This window comes from Tyto alba, unplaced genomic scaffold (assembly GCF_018691265.1).
Source record: "Tyto alba isolate M040663 unplaced genomic scaffold, T.alba_DEE_v4.0 Super-Scaffold_1000006, whole genome shotgun sequence".
Classification (NCBI taxonomy): domain Eukaryota; kingdom Metazoa; phylum Chordata; class Aves; order Strigiformes; family Tytonidae; genus Tyto; species Tyto alba.
Window position 1 is genome coordinate 32,306,858 of NW_024881272.1, and position 23,465 is coordinate 32,330,322.

General features: G+C 45.1%; 1 protein-coding gene across 16 annotated transcripts in view; it reads left to right on the plus strand.

Annotated features, from left to right (window-relative positions):
- NFIA (nuclear factor I A) overlaps positions 1-23,465 on the plus strand; it is a 360,430-nt gene that overhangs the window by 329,036 nt on the left and 7,929 nt on the right. For 14 of the 16 annotated variants that reach the window (XM_033008836.2, XM_033008837.2, XM_033008841.2 and 11 more), the window contains one exon: positions 1,092-1,183. The exons of the other annotated variants lie outside the window; for them this stretch is intronic. In XM_033008836.2, the coding sequence (XP_032864727.1) occupies positions 1,092-1,183 (92 nt within the window). The remainder of the gene's footprint in view (positions 1-1,091; positions 1,184-23,465) is intronic. 16 annotated transcript variants of the gene reach the window in all.

The window sequence follows — 23,465 nt, forward strand, 5'->3', positions numbered from 1 at the left end:
AACATTGAGGCCTGAACATTATATTTAGCCTGACTGGAATTTGGCAACTAACTTTCCTTTTAACATTGTTTTTTGTCTCTTCATTGGATAGTTAGATTGTCTGGGGATTTTATTCAGCAGAATGCTTTCCCATAAATATATTTAAAATAGACAGAATCACTGTTTGTATTAAGGCATCTATTTAGGTTATTTGAATTTAGATCTGAACATGCAAAAAGCTGAACAAGGGAGAAGATTGCATGGGGAATTTTCAAATGAGAGGAAGACTGAAAATGCATTGAAAGCTTTTGGATGTGGAAGTACGTGGCATTGTGGACAGTTGCAGTGGAGAATATAATGCAACAATAAAATCATTAAAGTATTTCAAGTTTGGAAGTAATCTGGGTTCTTGGCTTGCATTGCATTTAATAGCTTTACATTTATGGGAGCCATTCCAGTTTTTAAAGGCAGCTTCAGCCTTCAGACTGATTGCACTTACCACCCCAGTGAAACTGCAACCCATTAATTTTTTACCGAAAGGATCTTCCTAGTTTGTCAAACACATCAAGTGAGCATTTTAGAGAGTGCAGACCACAGCAGTATGAAACCCAAAACTTTGTATCGAGAGAGAATGCTCTCGATAGCATGAAATATGGGTCTGATTCTGTTAATGAGCTCTTTAGTAAAGTCACAGCTATAGAAAACTCCATTAAAACCAGAGGCACCACATATCTGAGTGAGAAGAGTCAGGCAATGCCAGGACCTCCAGAAGTCTCTCGTGCTACCCCAGCACGGAGAGGCCTGCAGGGTTCTCCCCAGGGGTGGAGAGCAGCGCAGGTGACCCCAGCACCCTCCTCCCTGAGCACACGCCGTTGCCCCATCCTGCCTCGCAAGGAGCAGCCCAGTCCCCTACGTGTTTATATCCCGCCCCCCCACCCCCCCATTAAGACCAAACCTTTCCAGTGTCTAAAACCAAAACTCTCGCTCTCTAAAACGTTTGCACATTTCTATGTTAAACATCTGCTTAGGTGGCTCTGAGACAGTGTGTTTTGGTGTTGTTCGTGTGCAATCTAGTGCCGCTTCCTCAACGCATGTGTCCCTTCCCTTCACAGCCTACTCGACACCCAGCACCTCCCCCGCAAACCGATTCGTCAGTGTTGGACCACGGGATCCAAGCTTTGTAAATATCCCTCAACAGACTCAGGTGGGCCGCTTTCGACTTCTCTGTATGCCTGCATCCTCTTCTTCTTCAGTGTACTCTAACGTGTCCCCGCGGAGCCAGCTGCATTGCCGCTGTCACTTCACCCACATGGTCTCAGTAACTACAGTGAAATGTCACTTGCAGTTTGTTTGTCTGTTGTGTTTTTTTGGGCTTATGTAGTAATAACTCTGCTTTTGTACCTGGAAAGATCTCTCTTGCTTTCTAAGATATTGGCTTCTAGCGCACAGTATTTTCCTCTAGGACTGGGTTTCTCAAAGACTTTTGCTCCAACCTGTTCCCTAGGCAGTGCGTTTAATTGCATAGGCAAAAGGAGCTCAGAGAGACCCGTCAGGTAACAGCGCACCTTAGTCCCCCACCAGATCCAACGGGAGACTTCTCCAGTGACTTCCATATAAAAAATGAGATTCAAATTCCTGGCTGGCCATTTGCATGGTGGGCTTTGAGCGAGCAGGAGATTTTGTAATTGTGAGCACATCTGTTTCCTTACACAAAGAGAAAAAAGTCCAGTTGAGGCAGGCCTATAAAGCTGGGTTAACTGAATTCATAGTCCTGCTATGGTCAAATCAGAAGCTCAAGTAAACATTTGTGTTTCTTTAGGAGAAGGACGAGGTTTAAATGTGCTTTTTCCAAGCTGTATCAAATTCCCCGGGTCGATTAAGAAAATAGTTGTTGGCAGTTTTGTTAGCAGCTAATTTGAGCCAGATGTTGAAAAAATTAAGTCTGTGCTTAATATCACGTTATCATGGGGGAGAAGGTATAAAAAAAAGTGAGCAGAACTAGCGCTTTAGGACAACCATAGTTTGTAGTTTTAAGTGATTGCTTGACTATGTTACAATTCTTTTAAAGGTCAGCAGCAAGAAATATTTGTAATTTTGTTTTGAGCTGGTTGCGATGACTAAAAAGTAATAATTGAAATAACTAGCATGTTGGGGAGTGCTACTCTTAGCTCTTGTAAGTTCTTTCAAATCATTTACATGCATCTGAATAATTGGTGTATAGATTAATGGCTGTCACATGCCACAGTCCAGTATACGCAGGAAGACAGACCTCTTGTTGCGATGGCTTCAGCACCTATGCTGTCAATGAAACACAAGTCTCTCATTACTGAAGATTTTCAGTTTACAGGGCTGCAACCAGATGCCTGTGAACACGATGTGTTTTCTTGCTATCTGTTCTTTGTGTACAATTTGTTAGGGGCTTTAGTTTATAGCTCTGTCGACAGCACAGGTTAAACTACATCGAATCTCAAACCTTCTCTGCATTAAACAGGGTCACAGAAAGTACACCAGCAGTGCAGAGCGGGGTTTTAACCCATCAGGTTCTGATTTTTTTTCCTGCCTTAACAAAACACAGCCTACACCCACTTTTTCAGGCCTCTTCCTTTATTCGGTTCATGTACGTGACAAGTTTTCATACGCCTTCACATCTAAATTGTATTTCTCCAGTCGTTTTGGAAACAACTGGAATACACAGAAATGCACAGAAATCGGGAAACGGGAATGTTAAGCTATGCTGTTAAAGTCCTTAAGCGTTTGGTCTTTTCCTTCATAGCTAAGGAAACTTGAAACCCTTTGGAGAATGCTACTTACCTTTTCCAGAAGACCTGAAAAACTACTAGTTGGTAAATTGATTATGTAGTCAGACACAACAGTATTAAGTCTCAGAAATATTTTAAACTTATTTGCATCCTGCAGCCTAGGTTTCCCAGATAAGTTTGTTGACTGTAAACTTTTATCCTCCTTATTTATGACTTAAATAATGTTAAAGTGCTCTAGCCTTACTTTAAGTGCTTCTATGTAATGCAGTATAGTGAATAACAATGCTGTACAGTGAAAAACAATACTCAAGCACAGCTTTCAATTAAAGTCAAACATGCTGCAGTGGGTAAGGAGACTGACTTCCAGTCTCTGACTCCAGCTGCATCTCCGTGCTTCTATACATCATTACACCACCACAACCCACTTGATACTAAATATATAATTTATCAGCAAAACACACTACTTATTCATGAAACAACTCTGAAGTTGACTGTGTTTTAAATCAGAGAAGTGAGGTAAAAATACTAACTGCAGTGATTTGGGATTTGCTTAGCGTTCCTCTAAACAAAGACACGCTTTTGTACTCTTTTTGGAGGGCATTAGTGTATAGGATAATCACTTAGGATATTTTCAAAATGAAAATATAAAAACACATAGAACTGTGTTATTAAAAGCAGCTGGGGTGGCTGCTTTCCATCAGGATTTTTTATAGTTCATTCAGAGTCAGCCTAAGATATGGGTCCTGAGGACCACTAACTGCCAGGCCACACAGCTCCCTTAGACAAGAGGAAGCAATGAACACTCAGAGCTTCTGAAAGTCAAGCTTAAATATAAGGGTTAAACAACTCTTTACTGCTGGAACAACAAAATAAAAATGAAGAGCGTATCTGAGCATCTGCTTTTTTAAAATTACAGTCCAGCTACAAGCTATAAGAAAACATTATGGTCAGCTTTTTGGTGGCTCTGATTTTCTCTTCCAATCGGTGGGTCATTTGACTACAGGCGCTAGTCACGCATCATCGTTATTAGTCTTAAAATGCTGCAAAAATGAGTCTGTGCACGGAGATGTGACAGCGCCGTTCAGCAGAAGTCACATTTCCCATACATGGGCATTCACAGGCTTTCACAGAACATTGGAATAAAATCGCAGACAAATGTACAACAGCATGGCTGGGTTTGAGCAAGGATCATTCTGTCCTGGGCTGTTTTTAAACAACCAAAACCAGTACATGCCTTTCTTAATGGGCATTATAAAAATTAGCAATAGACATTTCCATTAGCAGCATGTTCTGATTTATGTCACATTGCTTCAAATATAATCCCTCAAAGGAATTTCACAGAATTTATATAATATTTTATTTAGAAAAAGGCCGTCCATCTTCCTGTGTCAACAAAGGTTGTAACGGGACGACAACTCCATGACAGAAGGGACTGGGAAGTAAACTGATTGAAGTCAGTAGTTCTGATTCAGTAACAAAAGCCCCAAAAGGGCTGTTGGCTTTGTCTGGTTTTAGCAGCTTCAAAACTTTTCATTTGGTTTGTGTTTTCATACACCGCCTCTGCTTACCCCATCCATCACTCTCCCACTCCAGTGGCTCACCGCATAATTGTCCTATCTGGGGGGTTATTTGAATCTAAATTTCTGTTTGAGCTATTAGAAGAAACACTTGACTTGGCATCCTCTGTATATGTTGACAAAAAGGCACAGGTGTTGTAACCTTTGCTTGATAAATCATTTACTTTTGCTACTTGACTTGCAAGCAATATGGGGGCATCAGCTTTTTAACTGCCTTTTCCATATGCAAATCAGAAATACAGTATGCCTGGGCTACACAGTCTTTAGTTTCAAAAGCAAGCTGGTCTAGATACCTCATGACTAAGTAATAGATACGTCTCTTGTATTGCCAAGGACTTGTAATAAGGAGAGTGGTAGAGGAATGGGAAAGTACCATCACATTAATTAGGGACTAGCATATCAGTAGCAACAACACTAATAAAGAATAAAGGGTACTGAGTTTGTTGGGTTGTTTTTTTTTTTTCCCTAACCAAGTGATAAAAGTAATTGTGAAACACAGGATATGCACTCAGAGTACGTGCAGCTGGTAACACTAAACTAGCGACCTGCTCTTTGTGACTGGAGTTTGCATTGTCACTCACCGCTCTAAACGGTGTTTTCTGATCTCTAATGCCCTCGCTTTGCTCTATAGTACAAAATTCCTTTAGGGATCATAAGTATTCAGTGAGCTGCAGCTCCACTTCGCGCTAAACATTGTTTACTAGGCTGAGTCCTGTTTGCCACCTACTTACCCTACATCTTCCTGGAAATTGTACTTTGGATGCTAAAAACAGCTTCTGAGCAACGCATGCCTGCTCCATCTAATCACTCCTACCTGCCAGTAGCCCGTGTGCCATTCGCAGTAAGGGTATGAGGATGCACAGAACAGAAACTGCCTCCCACTGCAGGCACCCAGGCTGAGGATCAACTGCTTTACCACCTGTGAGCAACTAAATGGGTTTCTTCTCTGCCTAAGAGAGGAAGTGGATCCTGCACCCCCTTGTCCAGCCGTTTCAGGAAAAATCCCTCTCTAATCTAAACGTGCTTTATATCAGATCCATCCCAGTTAGTTTCTATAACAAAGTTAAGCACAAAACCAAATATTTATTCCCTTACCTTTCTCTAGGAAAAGATAAAACTATTTTCTAAAAGAACAGATGTAGAAGCTCTTCCTGCTTCTGTCTCTGCACAATCCCAAACTTAAGTCAGATCATGGATAGCAAGCTAAGGTCTTGGCTTTTCACACTTTCCCTGGTGGGGCCCTAGAGCCACCCAGCTACAGTGGTGCTTGAGACAGAGCTCATCCTTTATAACGCTAAACAACTGAAACAGAAGGCCCATAACTTATCTAGCACACTGCAGTAAAGCATGAGAAAAAGCCAAAAAGTCTAACAAGCTTATCTAGGCAGCAAAATGACAAGTATGAAAACCAGCAAGCTCGGAAGCACAGTCATGCTCTTGCTACCAGCCTTTACAAAGACCAGGTACAAAAACGCACGCTGTGAAACGCATCGATAGAAGAGTAATGCTGCCCTGTAGTAAGTTAGGGGGGGAAATTACTAAAGTTTAGCAAAATGCTTATCGTGTAAGGAAGTTGCTAACTTCCTTAGATCTGCTCCTGTTCTCTGCTTTTCCTGAATTAGACAGAGGTATCTTCGTAGCTTTTTCTTTTAGGCTTTTATTTATCTCTAAAAAACCACCTTGTGCCTCAGGTGCATATACAAACCTAATTGTACAATTACTTTCAAGAGACAAGGGAAGGAGTACCTTACTTCCCTACAGTCCTTTTAGAAAGCAAACTGCAACCTGCAATTTTTCACTGGCAGCACTTTAAAACAAAGGGCATGAGAAAAAAAAATGAGCTTTATGCTGTGTCCTGTAGGTTAGCAGATGTGAGCTCTGTCAGACAAGGGAGGGAGGCAAATTCCGGAGTAGATGGTCCTTCTGTGATAACAGCCAGTCACTGCTGCCTCGACACTAAATTCGGAGGAGCGTAGCGCAGGTGATGCCCCTGGCCGCGGCTGGAGGCGGCGCAGGCAGGGGGGAGGCAGGGAAGCAGTCTTGCAGGTAGCAAGGCCCGAAAGCGTATAGGATTCATAGATCAAAGTCAGCACCTCGAATAGGCAGCGAATGCAGTTCCTCCAGAGCTGTCGCTCCTGCAGCTGAAACCGCGTGGCTGTTTTGTGCCCAGGTTCCATTGCCACCCTATGGAAGAAAGAAACCAGTGCACACATTTTTCTTTTGGCAAATAAAACATGTGCCTCGCTTCACCAGGATTTTCCATTTTTGCATCTCGCTGAAACCCCTGCCACAGTGCCCTGCCCACTGCACCGTCAGAAAGGGACACAGAGCTGCCGCACTCCCGCACACCTCGTGCTGATGTGCTTTATTAATGAGTCCCACGAGCCGCCTGTCCTTTTCTGCCTCTGCACCCTTCTCTCTTTCTCCCATTTCCTAGCTCCCAGGAACCGCTCTGGTCAGACAGGCAGCACCTGCTGGGCCTCGGGGAGGAAGAGTAAGGTCAGGGTCTCGTGGCATGGCTGCAGCGTGCTAACAGCTGAGCCACCGCTTCACTTGGCGGAGCAGTTCGTGTTCAGAAAAAGTGATAGGGGTGCGTGTGGCTCGTACATCGCAGTGGACGTGCAGAGAACATGAGAGGCTGCAGGAACAAGATCAGGCCTTTTATTTCGGGGGTTTTGAGCAGAACTATTTATAAGCCAGGTCAGTGCTACTTGTTGCTTAGGAGACTGTTCCTCCTCAGGATAAGAATACTTATCCTCAAGGCTGACTGCACCGCTAGTGTTTGAGCATGGACGAAGATGAAGAACGCTAATTTGGAGGCGTTTATTCAAATCAGTTCAAGCCCCTGAGAATTGCATATTCCATAAAGTAACCTCCCTAGGCCAGCACACATGGCTCTGGAAGAAACTTAACTGCAAAGCACTTTCAAGCAGAGACTCAACTGCCCCTTTCCTTCTCTTGGCCCCTAACAGAAAATGTAGTAGGTTCAGAACATACTTTGCACGCAGGAATAACGTCTCTCCTGGGTAAAGAACAGAAATTTGCACAGACCAGATATAAACCCATGATTTTAGGGTGTGGGACTGCTACTTTCTTGAACTGCTGAAGTTAGAGGGATCACCCTTCTTCCAAACTCAGCAGGGATCTGTGGAATTTCCTGTATCAGCAATGGGAAGTGAAGGCTGCTCTCCTCCGACACCCAGAGCAGAGTTATACAGTGCCCAAAGCCTCATCTGAATTTTAGATTGCTCCTATGTGGGCCCCATACATCCTCATGGATCGCTTTCCTACTAGACATTTACAGTACACATAAGAAATGGGAGACCCAAAAGAGAGATCAGAAGCAGAACCATTACAATGAACAGCTGAGCATGTGAAAAAAGGAAGTTGTATATGTGACCACTTAATATATAGTAATTGCCACTTAATATATAGTAAGTACCAAGCTACTGACATGAGACCTGAATGTTGGTGCCATCTTTCATTGTCCACTGGCCTGATCTTGAGGGTGGCCTGGAGATGGATCTAAAAATGTAGTATAAGTCTCAAGACAGCCTGCACGGAAAATGCTGCGTCAATCTCTGTCAAGCATCAGCAGGTCTGAGACCCTGGGAAGCTGAAAGAAGACTGCAGATCCTGCCTTTGCTTTGTGTTTGGCCATATTAAACTCGCTCTTCTCTTTTGTTGAAATTAGTCAAGGAGATGTTGGCTGAATCCTTAGCTGCTCTAAAATTGAGACGGTGCCACCAGGATGGGAGCAAAGAGCCCTCGTGCAGTCATGGTGCTCTTGATGTGCCCCGGTCACATACCAGCTCCATAGCCACACGTCCCCAGTGCCGTGTGAGTGCGAACGTGCTGCTCTGGTCACAGTTACTAATGACAGTCCAGAGTGTGCTCCACAGGTGACCAGAAATCAGGGTCGCGCCCCAACTCGCATTCCCTTCACTGCCTGCTCAGCTCAGTGCACAAAGCCCGTTTAACTGAGCTTTCGTGCAGAGGGGCAATATGAAATTTCACTCTCAGATCACTTTTTAAAAGCAGCAGAGAACGGTATGCCTCAAGAAGAAAGCACATACTGCACTATAAAGGTAAAGATTCATAGAAAACTTCCATCACGTGGCTGTATCTTCTGAGTGGGTTGGAGCCAAATCAGCCCAGAAATGCCTGGGTTAGTCCTCAGTAGGGGGGATCCTTTTTCCTGTGCTTTTTCTTCCTCCTCCTTGCAGGCTCTGGTGAGCAGTTCAGACTTTTTTTTTTTTTTTTTTTTTTGGAAACTAACACTAAGCATCCTATTTCCAATAGATATAGCATACAATTATTTACAATGGACATAGACGAATTTCCCAAACTAAGCAATTAAATTTATTGCATTTTTTTCCCCCTCCTTACAATAAACAGGAAGCCTGTGCGTAAGGCACCCTTTCTGTGGGTTTTATGGCCATTACTTATGCTCCACAGTAGGGGAGAAGAGAGAGAAGAAGTAAGTGTGGGCCTGGTGGGAAGAGTTGGCAAATGCAGAAATATGATGAATGAGCTGGAGAGATTTAATTTCTTACTAAATTCTCTACAAGCTGTGTAACCTTTCTTTAGCTAAACAATTACTCTAAAAGGCAATGATTTTCTGTGTTTTCATTGAAAAGTCTTCATAATAACAATGGCCTATGTTCTCCTTCTTGAAGAACTTCTGCCAAAAAAACAGTTTTCTTTTTTCCATTCAGCAGGAAACTTTCTTTTATTTTTATTTTTTCAATCTCATATTCCCCGCTAACATGGATTTACAAGGCCTACCACTTACTGCATGGGGCTGGGAAGAAGCCTTCCCTCAGGCCAAATCATTTTGGTCCATCTCCTTTATAGGGATTCTTGCATCTTCCTCCCAAGAGGAGCGCAGCCACTGGCACAGACATAATACCAGGCCCAAGTGACCATTTAAGCTGACAAAATGTGACAGCTCCTATGTTCACAGGTAGAGTACGCTGCAGGGGACTCCCAGATTTGTTTTTCAAAGGACAAGCAGCAGCCCTTGCCACCGTTGTGGGGGGCTCAGTTGAGAGGGGGGAGCAGGTACTAACTTTGGCGTGGCTGGGGAGAGAGTCCCCAGGTATTTAAATTCATTGGCCACGCCGACGACATGATTAAATCAGAGTGGGTGCTGATCCTGGCTGAACCACAGGGTCCTGTGATCAACCGGAGTATCGTAAGGCCTTTGGAGATGCAGCATGATGCAAAGCACTTTCCTCCTGCAGAGCTGCCCACTTGTTCAGAGACACACATGCATACGTACAGACACACACACAGATCAAACAAACAAGTGTAAGGCAAGATTATAGTTATGTGCCTCTTACTGCTTTTACTTGACTTGGCCGATTTCCTGGCCACCCCACGCCCGCCCCCAACCTCCATAGCAGATAATGCTGTATTGGATTAGTCTGCCCCGCTGCTGCATCAGGTCCCAGATCGATTTATTGACTCTGTCAGAGTGGCTAGCACAGTAATTGTTACAAGAGCAGAATAGAAAGCAAGAATGTGTCCGCATAAAATATAAAAATGACGTTTTGTTCGTTCTTTCCTCTTTTGCCCTATAGATCTTTATGTGTTTACACAGTGGAGAGCACTTTACTTAAGTTAATCAGCTCCTTCTACATTATTAATTGCGACAGTTAGGGTGCTACATGGCGGCAAACGTATTATTGAAAACATTGATCTCACGCTCACGGTGTGGACCTGAGTAGGTTTTGTATTCCTTCCCTTCTTTTGCAGCTGCTTTAGGGTACTATCAAATCACATTTCCCTGACTGACAATGCGCCATCAATACCATTGATTTCAGAGAGGGGCAGAGAGTTGCACGAGAAAAAGAAAGGAATGTGCAGAGGTTCAGTTTATTCTGTGGGTTTGGGTTGTTGGAAGTTGGTAATCACAATAATTACATGCCTGGCCTGATTTCTCTATTTTGTAAAGAGTAATAATTTAAGAGCTGAAGTTTCCTAAGTGTTGAAGATTTGAAGAGATGGCATGATGAGACCTTTTAAAATGTGTGTAGAATGTATACCCTTAAAAAAAAAAAACGTACTGACTTTTTACAGGGGTTTTGGAAGTGCCTTTGAAAGACATTTCATGAAAGTTCAGCTTTCGCAGCTGATACCTCTATGAGCTCCATAAATTCCACATAGCCTGACAAACTCCAGTAGGTGTCACATGTGACCTGGATGGAAAAGGTCACCAGCTGGATTTATGGCTTTTGCATTTACTGGAACATTAAGATTTTTGCCAACTGCCATATATACTTTTTAACAATTCTGCAATCAAAGGATCAGGACCACAATCTACAACGAAGGTCAAAAATTAAAGGCCACAATCCCTACATCCTTCCCAGTGGATAGGCACTAAGCTGCCTCTGTTCTGAGAGTCACCTTTGCTTAATGGCCTTAACACAGAGGTCAAGGAATAAATAAGCTTCAGAGGTGAACACCTTGCAAAATAGGCTATCTTGCTCTGAAATGAATACTAAATTCCGTAAGAAGGAACCAAAAGATGAGAAGCCATTTCATAACGGAGAAGGCCTCTCCAGTTTGCAGCAGATTTCATGATCCCGAGACACTGAGCATCACCTCCCCTGGTGCTGGACTATCCTAGAGAAGTGTAATAGCATACAGGGGAAGGATTGGGGCTTCAAAAGAAACACAGCAAAATGACGGCAATTTTGTTAAAACCTGTTTATATTTTAAATTTAACAAAGGTGTTTGTTCTTAGTAAGGATAACTAACAGCATGCCAAGTTGTAGTTTTCAAACTTTTCCTGGTTTCAGAACCTGGTTCAGAGCAACAAAAGATATCGTCTTGTTTTAGGCATTTGTTTTTATATTATATCCTACAGAGGTAGAACTGGAAAAGTATGATCCAAAACCAGGATACTTTTAAAAAGGAAATATCTAATATTAATAAATCAGGAGGCTAAACATGAACATCTATTGTAGGCTTGACTATGTAGCCTTTAGTTACTTTGGTTATTAATACTCAATTTCGAAAACAGTACTGACACTATAATCATAATATTTTCAGGCATATTCACTTGCATGACCAAACTCTTACATCATCTATACAAATACTAGTTATTACACATGAAGAGATGCAGCTAAATACATTTCAGAAGCCAATGAAATGTAATTTTAGTTATGAGATATGAGCAACAAAAATCACTACTAATAAAATGAGCCACCTTTGAGACCGAACAAAATAATTTCTGCATTCCTTGGAGGAGCTTTATACAACCTCAGGTATCCTTTTGTGCTTTTGCTATGACTACATCTTTTTAAATATGACAACAGAAAAGGGTATCTTTTTTCTAAAAAGGGGATAAAGTTAGATGTGAAATTTGCATGTGGAGTTGGGTTTTTTCATCCTTGCATGTGCTAAAAAATGAGATTTGAGATTTTGCAGGAACACTTTTACACGTAATCTTCCTCGTTTGTCTCCCCTCCTTTTTCTTTGAAGGACTTTCTTGTAGTCTTTTGGGTTAAAGATCATGTCTGTGTATCTATGGTATTGGACCCAATTGTGCATTCACTGAAGTCAATAAGAGTAAGAGATGGAAGATTCGTTATTGGCAGGAGTTTGTTTTAGAAATACAATATTTTCGCTTAATTATGCTTGTATTTTGCTTATAGCTATGCACAGTGGAATGATTCTAGTCTTTTTCAAGTAAGATAAAGGTTGCAATTCACGTTTTCTTTGTGGGGAGGGCTTGCAGTACAGTCATTGTGTATCTCTAGAGTTTTTAATTTGTGGCTATAGGTATTCTTTCTCAGTGACACCAAAGCAATCTTCCTTGATGTAGAGGTGGGGTTAGTTTTGCGGTTTTCCCAATCTGCTGGTTTTGTAGGCTAAATCTGAAATTATAGGCCAGGTTACATTCGGTCTGGTTCATTCCCAGCAAGGGAGGCTCCACAGGCTCTTTATAAACTCGTCGTCCTCCCAACAGTAGTAACAAGGGCAGAACTTGTCCCAGTAGTGGTGACTGCTTTATCAGTCCTGTTGATGTTGCGTGAGTCAAAACAGATTTCAGATTCTTCTCCTGGAGGCTTTTCAGGAATATGAGGAGTAAAAGTAGTAACATTGAGAAAAAAGGGGGGGGAAAAAAGAAAAGATGGGGGAGAGCTGTAATTCTCCATACAGTGGAGCAGCTTACTCATTACTGAGTACAAAGAGCCACTTCTATACAGTCTATTTTCAGAGAAAAGCCTCACATTCAGAGACTCATAAAAGCGAAGAGACACCTTTTGATTTTAAGTTCAAGGTTTACATTAGTAATTTTGTCTGTTTTCTCTGTTAGTATTAATTAAATTGAGATAGTTTAATTAGTATTACTAAATTTGATCATTAGTAGTAATTCATTCTGCCTGCCATACTGCGCAAATATGATGAAGCAGAAATAACTAAATTGTTTAATTTCATCTCATTTAATGACTTTACACTCCACCAGGACTTTCACTGGCGTCTCACAATATGTGTGAAAATCACTCCACACTAGGCCAAGACCCAACTCCCTTTAGCCAACCATGTCTAATACCTCCCTCCTCATCCAAAGGCAGGTCATGTCCTGCGAAGGCTTTTCCCATTCCTCCACCGGAGAGCTGGTGACCTCCGAAGGGTGGGGTGGCCTTTCCTGGTCACCCAGATCCTGCACCCTCCCGACCCTGATGGCCCCCATAAATCTGTACGGGACTCATCGGCCACCACGTCCCTGGCCGGGGGCTCCCCGCGGCGTAACAGGGGAAATCCCATCATCGATCCCCCGGGCCAAGCGCTGAGCACAGGCACGGTGCACGGCCTTCCGTGTTTCGTAGAGCAGTTTGGTCAGTTTAACAAGGCACAAGGCACCAGGAAAAATGCAGGCATCAAAAGTTCTCGCGTTCCGGAGTTTTGTGTTCAGCTCAATGCCCTCTTGGCTTTCTTTTTTTAAGGGGAGATTTGAGAAGGGGGGATTCACTGCTGAACTGATTCATTATTCCTCCAGCTCACTGTCTGCTTCAATTTTAAGGTCAATGTGGCAAAGACACCAGAGTTGCCTCCATGCCCCTATTTCTGTCGCTTTTAATTTGGAGACTGGTTTTGATCTCCTTGCCCGGTACACCTAGAACATGCCAAACCCCCAATTCCTCTTCCACTTCTGCAGTCTCCAAACCCCAACCTTTCTCTGCCCACTTCTGCAACCGTGCTGTTGCCTCAGCCACCTCGTCCCGGAGTCTCCAGCTCCCACGCCGTCCCTCTGTCCATCTGCACCTACCCGCCAGCCCCACCGCTCCTGCTGCCCACAGCCCAAATCCTCACCGGCACGTGTGTCCCCCTTTATTTTTCGCCCTGCTTTTACCAGGCTGTGCACGCTGCCTTTGCTCTCCCAGCAGAGCCGTGGGGCTGCTCGTTTGTCTGCTTCACCCCCAGACATCCAGTGTGGGCAGAGGCCAGGCGCTGGAGGCTTTGGGGGGGGCGGATTTTGGAGGGAGCGCTCGCTCTCCCCTCTAGTTCAAGTTATTATTATCTCCCCTCGCTTTCCTCTTGCACTTACTCTAAAGTACTCCCAGGGCAGTCAAGAAAAACAGCTGAAAACCACCTTTTGTACCCCAGACTCTGCAAAGAGCCAGAGCCTCTGCGGCATCTCGCCGGCAGAGCAGCCCGTCCCGCTGGGACCCCGCGGGCCCCTCACGTAGCTCCAGTCGCTCCCCGCCGGCACGGGACGGGGAAGGAGAGTCCCCGGGGCAAACCCCCCGAGTGTGTGTGTGTGTGTACGTGTGTCTCCGGGCGTGTGTGTGTGCGCTCAGGCTGTCTCGCTGCAAATGGAGCTTGGGAGGCCCAGACTGGGGGTTGATTTTCTTTGGATGACTTTCCCCGATTGTCTAAAGCAATAAAAGTAAAGAAATTTGGGGGGAAGCGGTGGTTGCGGGGAGATTATTTTTGCAGTCCTGGTGCAGGCAAAAGTCCTGAGGCTTCAGGGGAGTTTCGCTCGCCTGAGGACTGCAGGAACTGGCTTAAATTGAATAAAACTGTAAGTACAGTATAGGGGACTGGGTAACAAGGAGTTGCAAAAGCAACAAAACCGGAGAGCACAATGAAGAATAGAGCGGGTTACGCTGCGGTGAAAGTATGTACTGGTTGTTATAACACCGTGCCTCTAGAATAAATTATGTCCCTTTAAAAAGTAATACTTTAACTGTGGAGCTATATAGAGACAATTAAGACGATATTGTTCTCCTCATTTCCCTCCCCCCCCCCCTTCCTCCCTCTCTCTGCAGTAGCTCTGTGGAAACTTTTAATGCTGCAGCTTGAAACTTGGGCCTCTGGGTCTAAAATGCCTGAGAAAGCACTGCGGGCTCTAACTGTAAAACATTCCTTCGGCGGGCCCTGGAAACAGGGCGCGCTGGCGCAGGCGAAGTTCAGAGGGATCACATGTAAATGAGGGCTGGCTGCAGACTCCCGAGGAGCGTTTTATTTCACTTAAACCTGAACTTGAACTTGCAAACGCGCTGCCGGAGCCTGGGACGGGCAGAGCGCGGCTGCGAGGGGCTGGGAAGCCGGGGCTGCCGCCAGCCCCGTGCACCCACTGGCAGGGCTGGGGGGGGGGGGGGGGTCCCCGTGCACCCACCGGCTTTGTGCCGTGGCCAGGGCGCAGGGAAATGGAGGACAACGTGGGCACTGTAGTTTTGGGAGCGGGCCCACGGCGGCTCCCAAAGGATTCACTTTTTTCCTAGCAAAATGCTGGAAAGTCCCGTCGCAGCAGTGTGTCGGCCGACCGAGTTTCCACGGGAGTTCCCGGCATGAAGTTATAAGCAGATCCAAGTCCCGATGCACACTTTATTTTATAAAGGGAAAAGAAAAATAAGTGAGATTTAGTGTAAGAAATATTAAAAACATAACACTCTCTAGCAAATTTCACTGTGCTGCCAGCAGAGGAAAATACAGGGCTGTCTAAAATGCGAGGTATGAAGTGCCGAATTTAAAAACCCCTTTGCAGCATATTTACTTTTAAATCTGAATAGTAGATGTAAACCACAAGGCAGGTTTTAAAGTCGTCAGTTTGCTTCTTTGATAAAATGCGTATTCCTGTTTTCTTTTTCTGTTGCAAAAGGCGATGCGTGTAGCAGGGGAGCGAGAGCGGTGCCGGTGCCGGTGACTGTCACCCAGGTGCGGTGGCAGAGGTGGCTGCTGGCTGGGCCGCTGGCATGGGGGCAGCTTGCTCCCCCCTCAAAGCTGTGCTTGGCTGGTGGGTCATATTTTGGTCATTTCTGATTACTCCCGAACAATTTTGGCTGTGTTTATAGCAAAACTTTGAAAGGATGAATGAGTGAAAAAAAATCTTTTTGGCAGTAACTCAGGAAATATCTACAAAGATGTCCTTTCTGGAGCAAGATATTATTTCAGGGTTTGTGTTAGGATCATTTTTATTCTGTGACAGCGCATAAAGAAACCGGGACAGAGCAATGAGCTCTGGCATAGCTAAAATCCCTTCTGTGTGTGTGAGGTTATATAGTTTATCAATGCAGAAACCACCACGGGCTTTGAAAAGTAAACAGCTGGCTTGGGTCTGTGTGCTGTGCTTCGGAGTTGTCTGCTGGATTTAAATGGCTAGCCTGCGATTTTTGGAGTGGGGCAAATATATATAGTTTTTCCCTTAAACATGTCAAAAGGTTTTTGCAGCCATTTGTTTTCTTAGTTCCTTTATTTGTTACAGTTCTCCTTTCTGTTTCATTTTGGTTTATTTTGCTTTTACAAATGTCTTCACTGCCACCAGCAAGTCTACAAATAAATTAAAAAAAAAAAAAAAAAAAAGTTTCTATCCCAGTCAGAAAACCTTATGGCAACGACAAATATCAGAGAAAGCCATCGTCTCTCTCAAAGATTTCATCTCACCATCCACTTAATCCGCTTGCTGTACCTCAGATCTCAAGTAACTTTCATACTGTGGGCTCACTTTAATGGATAGAATCTATTTTTCATGAAAAAAGCAGGAAATAAGCTGTCTTTCGTACAAAGATTTACAAAATGTAATCATTGTTGAAATATTCTCTTTGAACTGCCTTGTCCGCAGGGGTGTCTGGCTCCCAATACCCCCGTTTCTTTAGAACACCCTTACAAGTTCTTCTGGTAGATCAGGTACACTGGTGGTTCTGGTCTTTGATGTCTTGAATGAATGAAAGAAAAGCATAATAAAAGAGAGCTGTTGATCAAGCATAAAATACTCTTTAAGCTGACAGAATGGCAGAGTTAACACATTCTAAGCTGCTTTTAGGTTTTTCCTTTTTTCCTCACATTTTCCTGTGCTTTGTGTACAGTGGGGGTTTTTATTTTTTGAAAAGTCTCTGATCTATGTAGTATGCCGTCCTCTAACAAAAACCAAAATGGGATTGTTTCTCTCTCTTTCTCCCTTTCTTTTTCCTCTCTCTCACTCCACTATCTTTTTTTTTTTTAAAAAAAAAAAAAAAAAACAAAACAAAAAAAAAAAAAAAAAAAAAAAACAAAAAAAACACTGCAAGGGTTACAGTTTAGCGTTACTGCAGTTAGCTTTCACCATAGGATGCAAAGTTTAGAAGTTATTTTGCAGATTTCAAAGTCAATTTACTAACAAATAAGTGAACTTATTCACTTAACTGTTTAGAAAACTGGAGGAAAACTGTAACTCACAAAATGTTCCCGAAGTAAAAGGAAGACCCTCTGTCTAAAAACAAAATTGTAAACCAAAAGACGGACATAAAAATGACCTCATTGTGAGAGAACTTTCTTTTAGAGTCAGAGAAAAGGGAAAGTTTTCTTCCTGTAGATCTAATTTAGATCTTAAGTTCCCATACATTATTTATACATCATATTCAAAGTGCCAGCCTACTCTGCTTGCTGGATTACATTTCAAACATTTGCCATTGATAAGTCTTTGCTGTATTATATTCAGGCTAAATGTGAATATGTCATAGCGCAGTCAATCTTTAATCCTCTGAGCCTCAGGTTCGGGCGGCAGGGGGTCCAGCGCTCAGAGCATTGCTTTATACTTAAGAAACATCTGGGGCCAGCTGGGACACTTTACTGGAACATTCAGATGTCTGGAACAACAGCAGGAGTTACTGTATGAGTGTGTTTTCATAGGTTTGGGAGGGTTTGGGGTGACTTAGTTAAAAACACTAGCTGTTCCCAACTTGAGGTTTGAACCCAAGCAGAAATCTTGCCTGAAGTGAGTTTGTTGGTCCCAGGAGAGAAGTGGTTTGGACTACTATACATTTTTAATAGTCAGCAGGCAGAAGTCCATATTACAAAATTATTGCACGTAATTTAATGCAGTTTGCCACAATTGGCGTCCTCGCAAAAGCTATTGGATGCAGAGCTACTGTACACATCGCCTGGAGACTAGTGTCCCTCGCGGGACGGGCTTTATCTTCCTCGAGACAGGATAAATGTGCTCGTAGTGGGGCGTGCAACTCTCCTGGGTGTGGACGTTGGACAACCAGAAGATTCACTCACTGTTTTATGTCCCTTTGGGGATGACCAACATGCTACTTACGTCCCTTTTGGTATTTCATTTTGGAAAATATAATTACTAAATAATTAATCCCAGCTCTAAGAAAATAACTTCCATAGGCACACAAAGGTGACCTTGTCTTTAATATTCACCTTTCGGTTTACGCGGTAGGATCATATTTCAGGCCTGGAGAAACTCTGGAGAAACCAACTGAAAAGTGGGATGAACTCAGACGTGGGGTAAACCAAAGGCAGTTGCTTTATCTGCAGGGGCCCTCCAGCCAGTCGCACCAGAAGCTGAATTGCCCCTGCCTTCACTCACCCTGGCAGCCCTTTGGAAATTGTATCAAAACCCCAGTTTTGGCCCCTTGCTTTCAAAAGACCCACGGTGGAGAAGAGCCCTCCCGGGACCTCTCACGAGGTGATGCCTAAAGGACCAGTGTGCTACCTGGCCGTTTACATTCTGGTTTTATCCTCGCAACCAGAAGGACTCATTACCCCGATTCACCTTCCCAGGGTTAATGTTTTTAATTGCCTTGAAGTTCTTGAGATGTCTGAAATGTCATCCCCCCCAACAAAACAACGGAACTGATGCGCCGTGATGAATCCTCGCAGGTGCCCGACGGTTGTGGCTCAGGTTCAGCTCGGCTGCTCAAACAGCCGCTTTGCCGGCGAGCTCTAAAGCTGCAAGTTTGGTTTTTTTTTTTTTTTTTTATTTAGGCTCTTATCAAAGGTGGATTTTCCCACCCGGGGCCGGTGCAGCGATAGCTTCCTGCAAGAGCAGCCGTGCCCGGGGCAGCAACGGCCGCAGCACCGCGGCAGCCGCGTTTGAAGTCCCGATGGCACCGACCCGTCCTGCAACCGAACTGGGCTGAAACCTAGAGAAAATGGCTAGCACAGACCAGGTCTTGGCCCTGAGTGGATTAGGTGAAGCAAAAGCTCCGATGCGTGGAGTTTGTCAGAGTTTCAAACGTGTGAATGTCCTTAAATAACCTACATCGCCCGGAGAAATAAGCCAACTGTCACACCCAGTTCTGGATTCCACATTAACAACCTCCTTCCGCAGCGTTAAACTTTGCCCTTGAGGACTTTTGTTTAACTTTTTAATTCGAAAAACAGATAGGGGCCGCTTTACAACCCTCACTTTTTGTGCGAGCTGAAAGGTCTCATTGTTAGGGCAGGAGATGTGCAGGTAGAAGTAAATTTAACAAGTTTGCGTTTGATTGTCTTGCTGGTTTAAAACACGTGAGCGGTGCTCAGAGTTAGGCTTGGGAGCCGGGGGTGAAACACGTCGGGCAGGAAGGCTGGTTTAAGACAATTTTAATAAACAATGGGCCTGTTTCTGGGCTCCTGACGCAGGCAGAAACTGCTACCGGAGTCAATGAGGCACTTTCAGCTTTTCTCCTTTTAAATATCCTGAATTGCGGAGTGTTTCCTTGCTGTTCTTCCCATACAAAGGACCCGATTGTCAGAAGTGGCTTGAGGATTTTTGTGTGTCTCTGCTATCTCCAGAAGAGCATAAGAAACAAATAGACTTGTGCTATCAAAGAAACGTAATTGCCATTTCAGACTTCCTGTTTAGGATTCAGTCAAGTAGATATTGTTTATGGTTCATAAAACCTTACTACTGTGAGGATTCTCAGATACTGGCAGTGCAGAGTTTCAACTTTCATGGTGCTGTAAATTAAGGGGGGGAAAAAAAAAAAGTGTGATAATACTCCTCTGAGAACAGTAAAATAGAGCTCTGCAATGGTTAAATGGAATTTTATAAGCACATTCGGTGTGGAACTGTTTTGCATTACATGAGTTGAATACCTTAGAGATGACACACATCTGCAGGCACTTTATTAAATCCTTAGTCAGCACTTTTCAACCTGATGAGATTACTTCTTCATTTGACTGGAGAAAGGGAAGCGAAGATCTCGTACCGGACTGCAGAATTCTTCCTGATGTTTCACCTTGAGCACTGGGGAAGGACAGCGAGATGCTCGGCAGGACAATACAGACCCACAGTGGCACCGACAACTGTGTGGCAGTAATTTTACTGAGTAGGACCTTTAGCTCCAGTGGATTCATTTAGCTCTAAACTCGCTGGGAGAATGGTACTGCAAAGAGAGGGGAAATAAAATACTGGCTCTTTTATGAAAACGCGCGGAGATAATATCATCCTAACCGTATTGTGATAGTGCACATGATTTAAATGGAGATTTTAAATTAAGAAAGGCAATACGCCGATCTCCGTCTGGGTGCAGTCGGATAGGTTACAGAACACGAAGGGATAAAATGGGTAAGGTGGTTAGACGTGAGAGCACAGCCCGCACCACCTTGAGCAGCGCTTTGAAAGGCGGCAGAAAACACTTCAGGCATCCGAACGGAGGGATGCGGGCTTCTTTTTTCCCCTCTGAGCCCCCTAATCGTGCAAAAAAACTTGACAGATCCCAACTATCAGGGCCCCGAAAGCACAATACGCTTCGTAGACATTTTCATTTGATGCGCGGAGGTCTCCTCTCCCCTTGCAGAGAAGTTTCACAGGTGCTTCAGAAGGACAATGGTGCTCTTCAGACCTAATCCGGGAAGACTTAGACGTGTATAGGAGGCTTGAGGGGGATATGAGATCTTAATATTAAAATGATTAGTAGAAAAGGAGGATCATTCTGTGTGTGCGTTTCAGCTGTAAGACGCTCTAAATTAAAACGGTATCCTGAGAGCGGTGCTGGTGGGATCTGATGGGTAAATGCGCTTTCTGTCTCGCTGTTCTGCTGCCTCAGCCCATAAAACATCTCATCCAAGTGGGGTTGCAGGAGCAGGCGAAGCGGGACGCAGCTGTTTGCGAGGGGCTCGGAGTTTGGATCCCGTAAAAGCAGCTTTTCAGTAGAGGCGATCCGGAGCCCCGGCACGGAAGTTTAAAAAATAGCCGTGCGGTTTGGGTTGATCCTGTAAGGGTTAATTAAGTTTTTCATTGGTATTAAGGCCGAGCAGTGTCTGCAGGAGTCATATTGACACCCTAGTGCATGGTAACTCTACTCCTTTATTGACATGTTGCTAGTCAGGAGCACAATAGCACTCTGTGTCTGCAAATCATTGCTAAAATCATCTCAAGAAAAAAAAAAAAAGTTTGAAAGCCCAACGCTAGACAAAGGCCCCAGAGCTGCACTGCGCCGCTAAAAACTCCGGAGTCAGCAACTTCTATTGATTAAAAACTAACCTTTAAAGTAACTCGCAGAGTGTGTGGTTAGCATTTAAATTTAAACATGTCATGAGTTGATTTGTGTTACTGAATACCAACTCAGAAGGAGTTACATTCACATCAGATTTTTTTTTTCTAATTCCCTTAAGCAGCTAAAGTATTTCATGAAATGTCAATAGGGCAGGGGAGAAAAAAAAGGTGTTTTGGAGGGAGGGGACTCGCGCCCAGCCTCGCCGTTTCTTTTCCCATGCAAATAGTCACCCCAAAAAGAAAAGTGTGGGGAGCGACACACAATAATTAGACCTTTGTCTAACTTTCCCAAGTGCCAGAGAAAGACAGATTAATTAAATATACAACAGTGTTGGTTTTTGGAGTGGGGGTCTCTCTTGCTGTGGAGGTCATAAATTAGGCAGAATAAATACTTCAATGTGTTTGCAGCGGGGCTGCTACGTCAGAGCGGCTGGCGGGCGGTGGGAGGGCGCAGCGCGGCTCTTGCTAATGATAGTCACGTCTGGGGCTGTCTGGTTGCCCCTAGCAACGAGACATGATGTAACACCAGGATGAACTTGAACTTGGGGGACTTGAAAAGGGAACAATAGACCAGAGCAATCAATAAAGCCTATTTCAGTGAAGGATTACAGAGCCGCTCTGGGGTAACCTTGTCTGCGAGGCGCAGGCTGAATAGCAAGATGCGTGAAGGAGCGCGGGGCCGGAGGGGGGGGGGGGGGGGGGGGGGGCGGGGACGGACGGACCGACAGACGGACGGACTGACGGGCGGGCGGCGGCGCGCATCCCCTGCCGGCCGGGCCGGGGCGGGGTGGGGGGGAGCCCCGGGGGGTTTGGAGCCTCCGGGCCGGGGGGATTTGGAACCCCCCCGGCGGGGGTTTGGAGCCCCCGGAGGGGTTTGGAACCCCCGGGCCGGGGGGAATTTGGAGCCCCCCGAAGGGGTTTGGGACCCCCGGGCCGGGGGGATTTGGAGCCCCCGGCGGGGTTCGCAGCCCCCGGGGGGGGGGGGGGGCGGTTTGGAGCCCCGGGGCCGGAGCCCGGGGCGGGGGGAACCCGGCGCGCCGCCCCGCTGCCCGCCCTGCCCCGCCGCTCCGCCACCCCGGGCCTCCCCCGTGAGCCGCCCCACCTCTGCAACCGCAGCTGGCTTGCTTTTTTTACCCTTTTTTTTTTTTTTCTCTCTCTTTTTTTTTTTCTCTTTTTTTTCTCTCTCTCTTTTTTTTTTTTTTTTTTTTTTTTTTTAAATCTGCTTTTGAAGCGAAAGAGGAGTGGCGAGGCCGGAGTAGCTCCCGCCGGCCGGTGGCCCATGTGGCCAGGCCAGCGGGCGATGGGAGCCAATTGGACATCTGCAATATAGATTTGAACCATCGGCTCTGAATTTTTAACCCCTCTACTCCCTGCTGGCGACTTCCGCGGTTCCCAAAGACTCTCGGCGCTCAAATGACGAGCGTGAGGGACGACCCTGCAAAGTTGGGAAGAGTTTGCAGCCCGCGGTGGCCGGAGGGGCCTCCGGCACGGCCCGCGCTCGCTTCCCCGCGCCCGCCTAAAATCAACAGGGCCCTGCAATCAGGGAGGGGAACGGGGCTTGGCACCGCTTCCTAAATCCTGCCAGAACTTTTCTCTGTTTATGAACTTTACATATGAGAACTATTTCGTTTAATTGCAGCCTGCGTAAGTCTAAATAGAAAATCTGTAGGCAATAGATGGAGCCGATACGGGACCGGTGTGTTTGTATTCAGAAGGGTGAGCGGAGGAAGAGTTAGTTAATGAGGTGTATTGGAAGCAGGACAACTTCTGCGATCGTGCTATTTATTTTACCGGTTCCTGCCTCTGTGGCAAGACCACATAATCTCCGAGTCCCACATGAAACTTGCCTCAGAGTCTTCTGTAAATGTTCATAAATCTTCCCCGGGTTGATTATGCTATCAATCACACCAGACGCTGAAAAGGAACGGGGGAAAAAGTTGGTAAAACTTGTCGTCGGTTTATACATGCACACGTATGCACCTCATATATTACGGGAACCAAAGTCAGAACGTGGGGTATCAGCAACGGCTCTTTAATACCTGAATCTTTCTTGTTGTATTACTTTACTTCAGGCTAAATAGTTGCCGCTTGTTGGTGTATTCCCCCAGCAATATGTCATTGCCAAGTAGCATCCCCCTGCGTGTACAATCCCAGGGCCTAACACTGCTCTTATTCATCCCGGGTTCAGGTTGGTGTGACCTCGCCGGGGCCGAGCCGGGTGTCCCCGGTGCGGTGGCACTGCCCCGGCTCCAGCCCAGCCCACTCCAGCCCGCCGACGGGCTTTATTTTCCTAATTTTCCTATCGAGGAGCAAAATTGCTTTCTGTGCTCTGGGCGTCTGCGCGGTTGGGTTAAGGACGGTATTGTTGCGGAGCTGAAATCCCAGGGAATTCCCTCCCTTTAAGGGGGGGGAAAGAAAGAAAGAAAAAAAAAAAAAAAA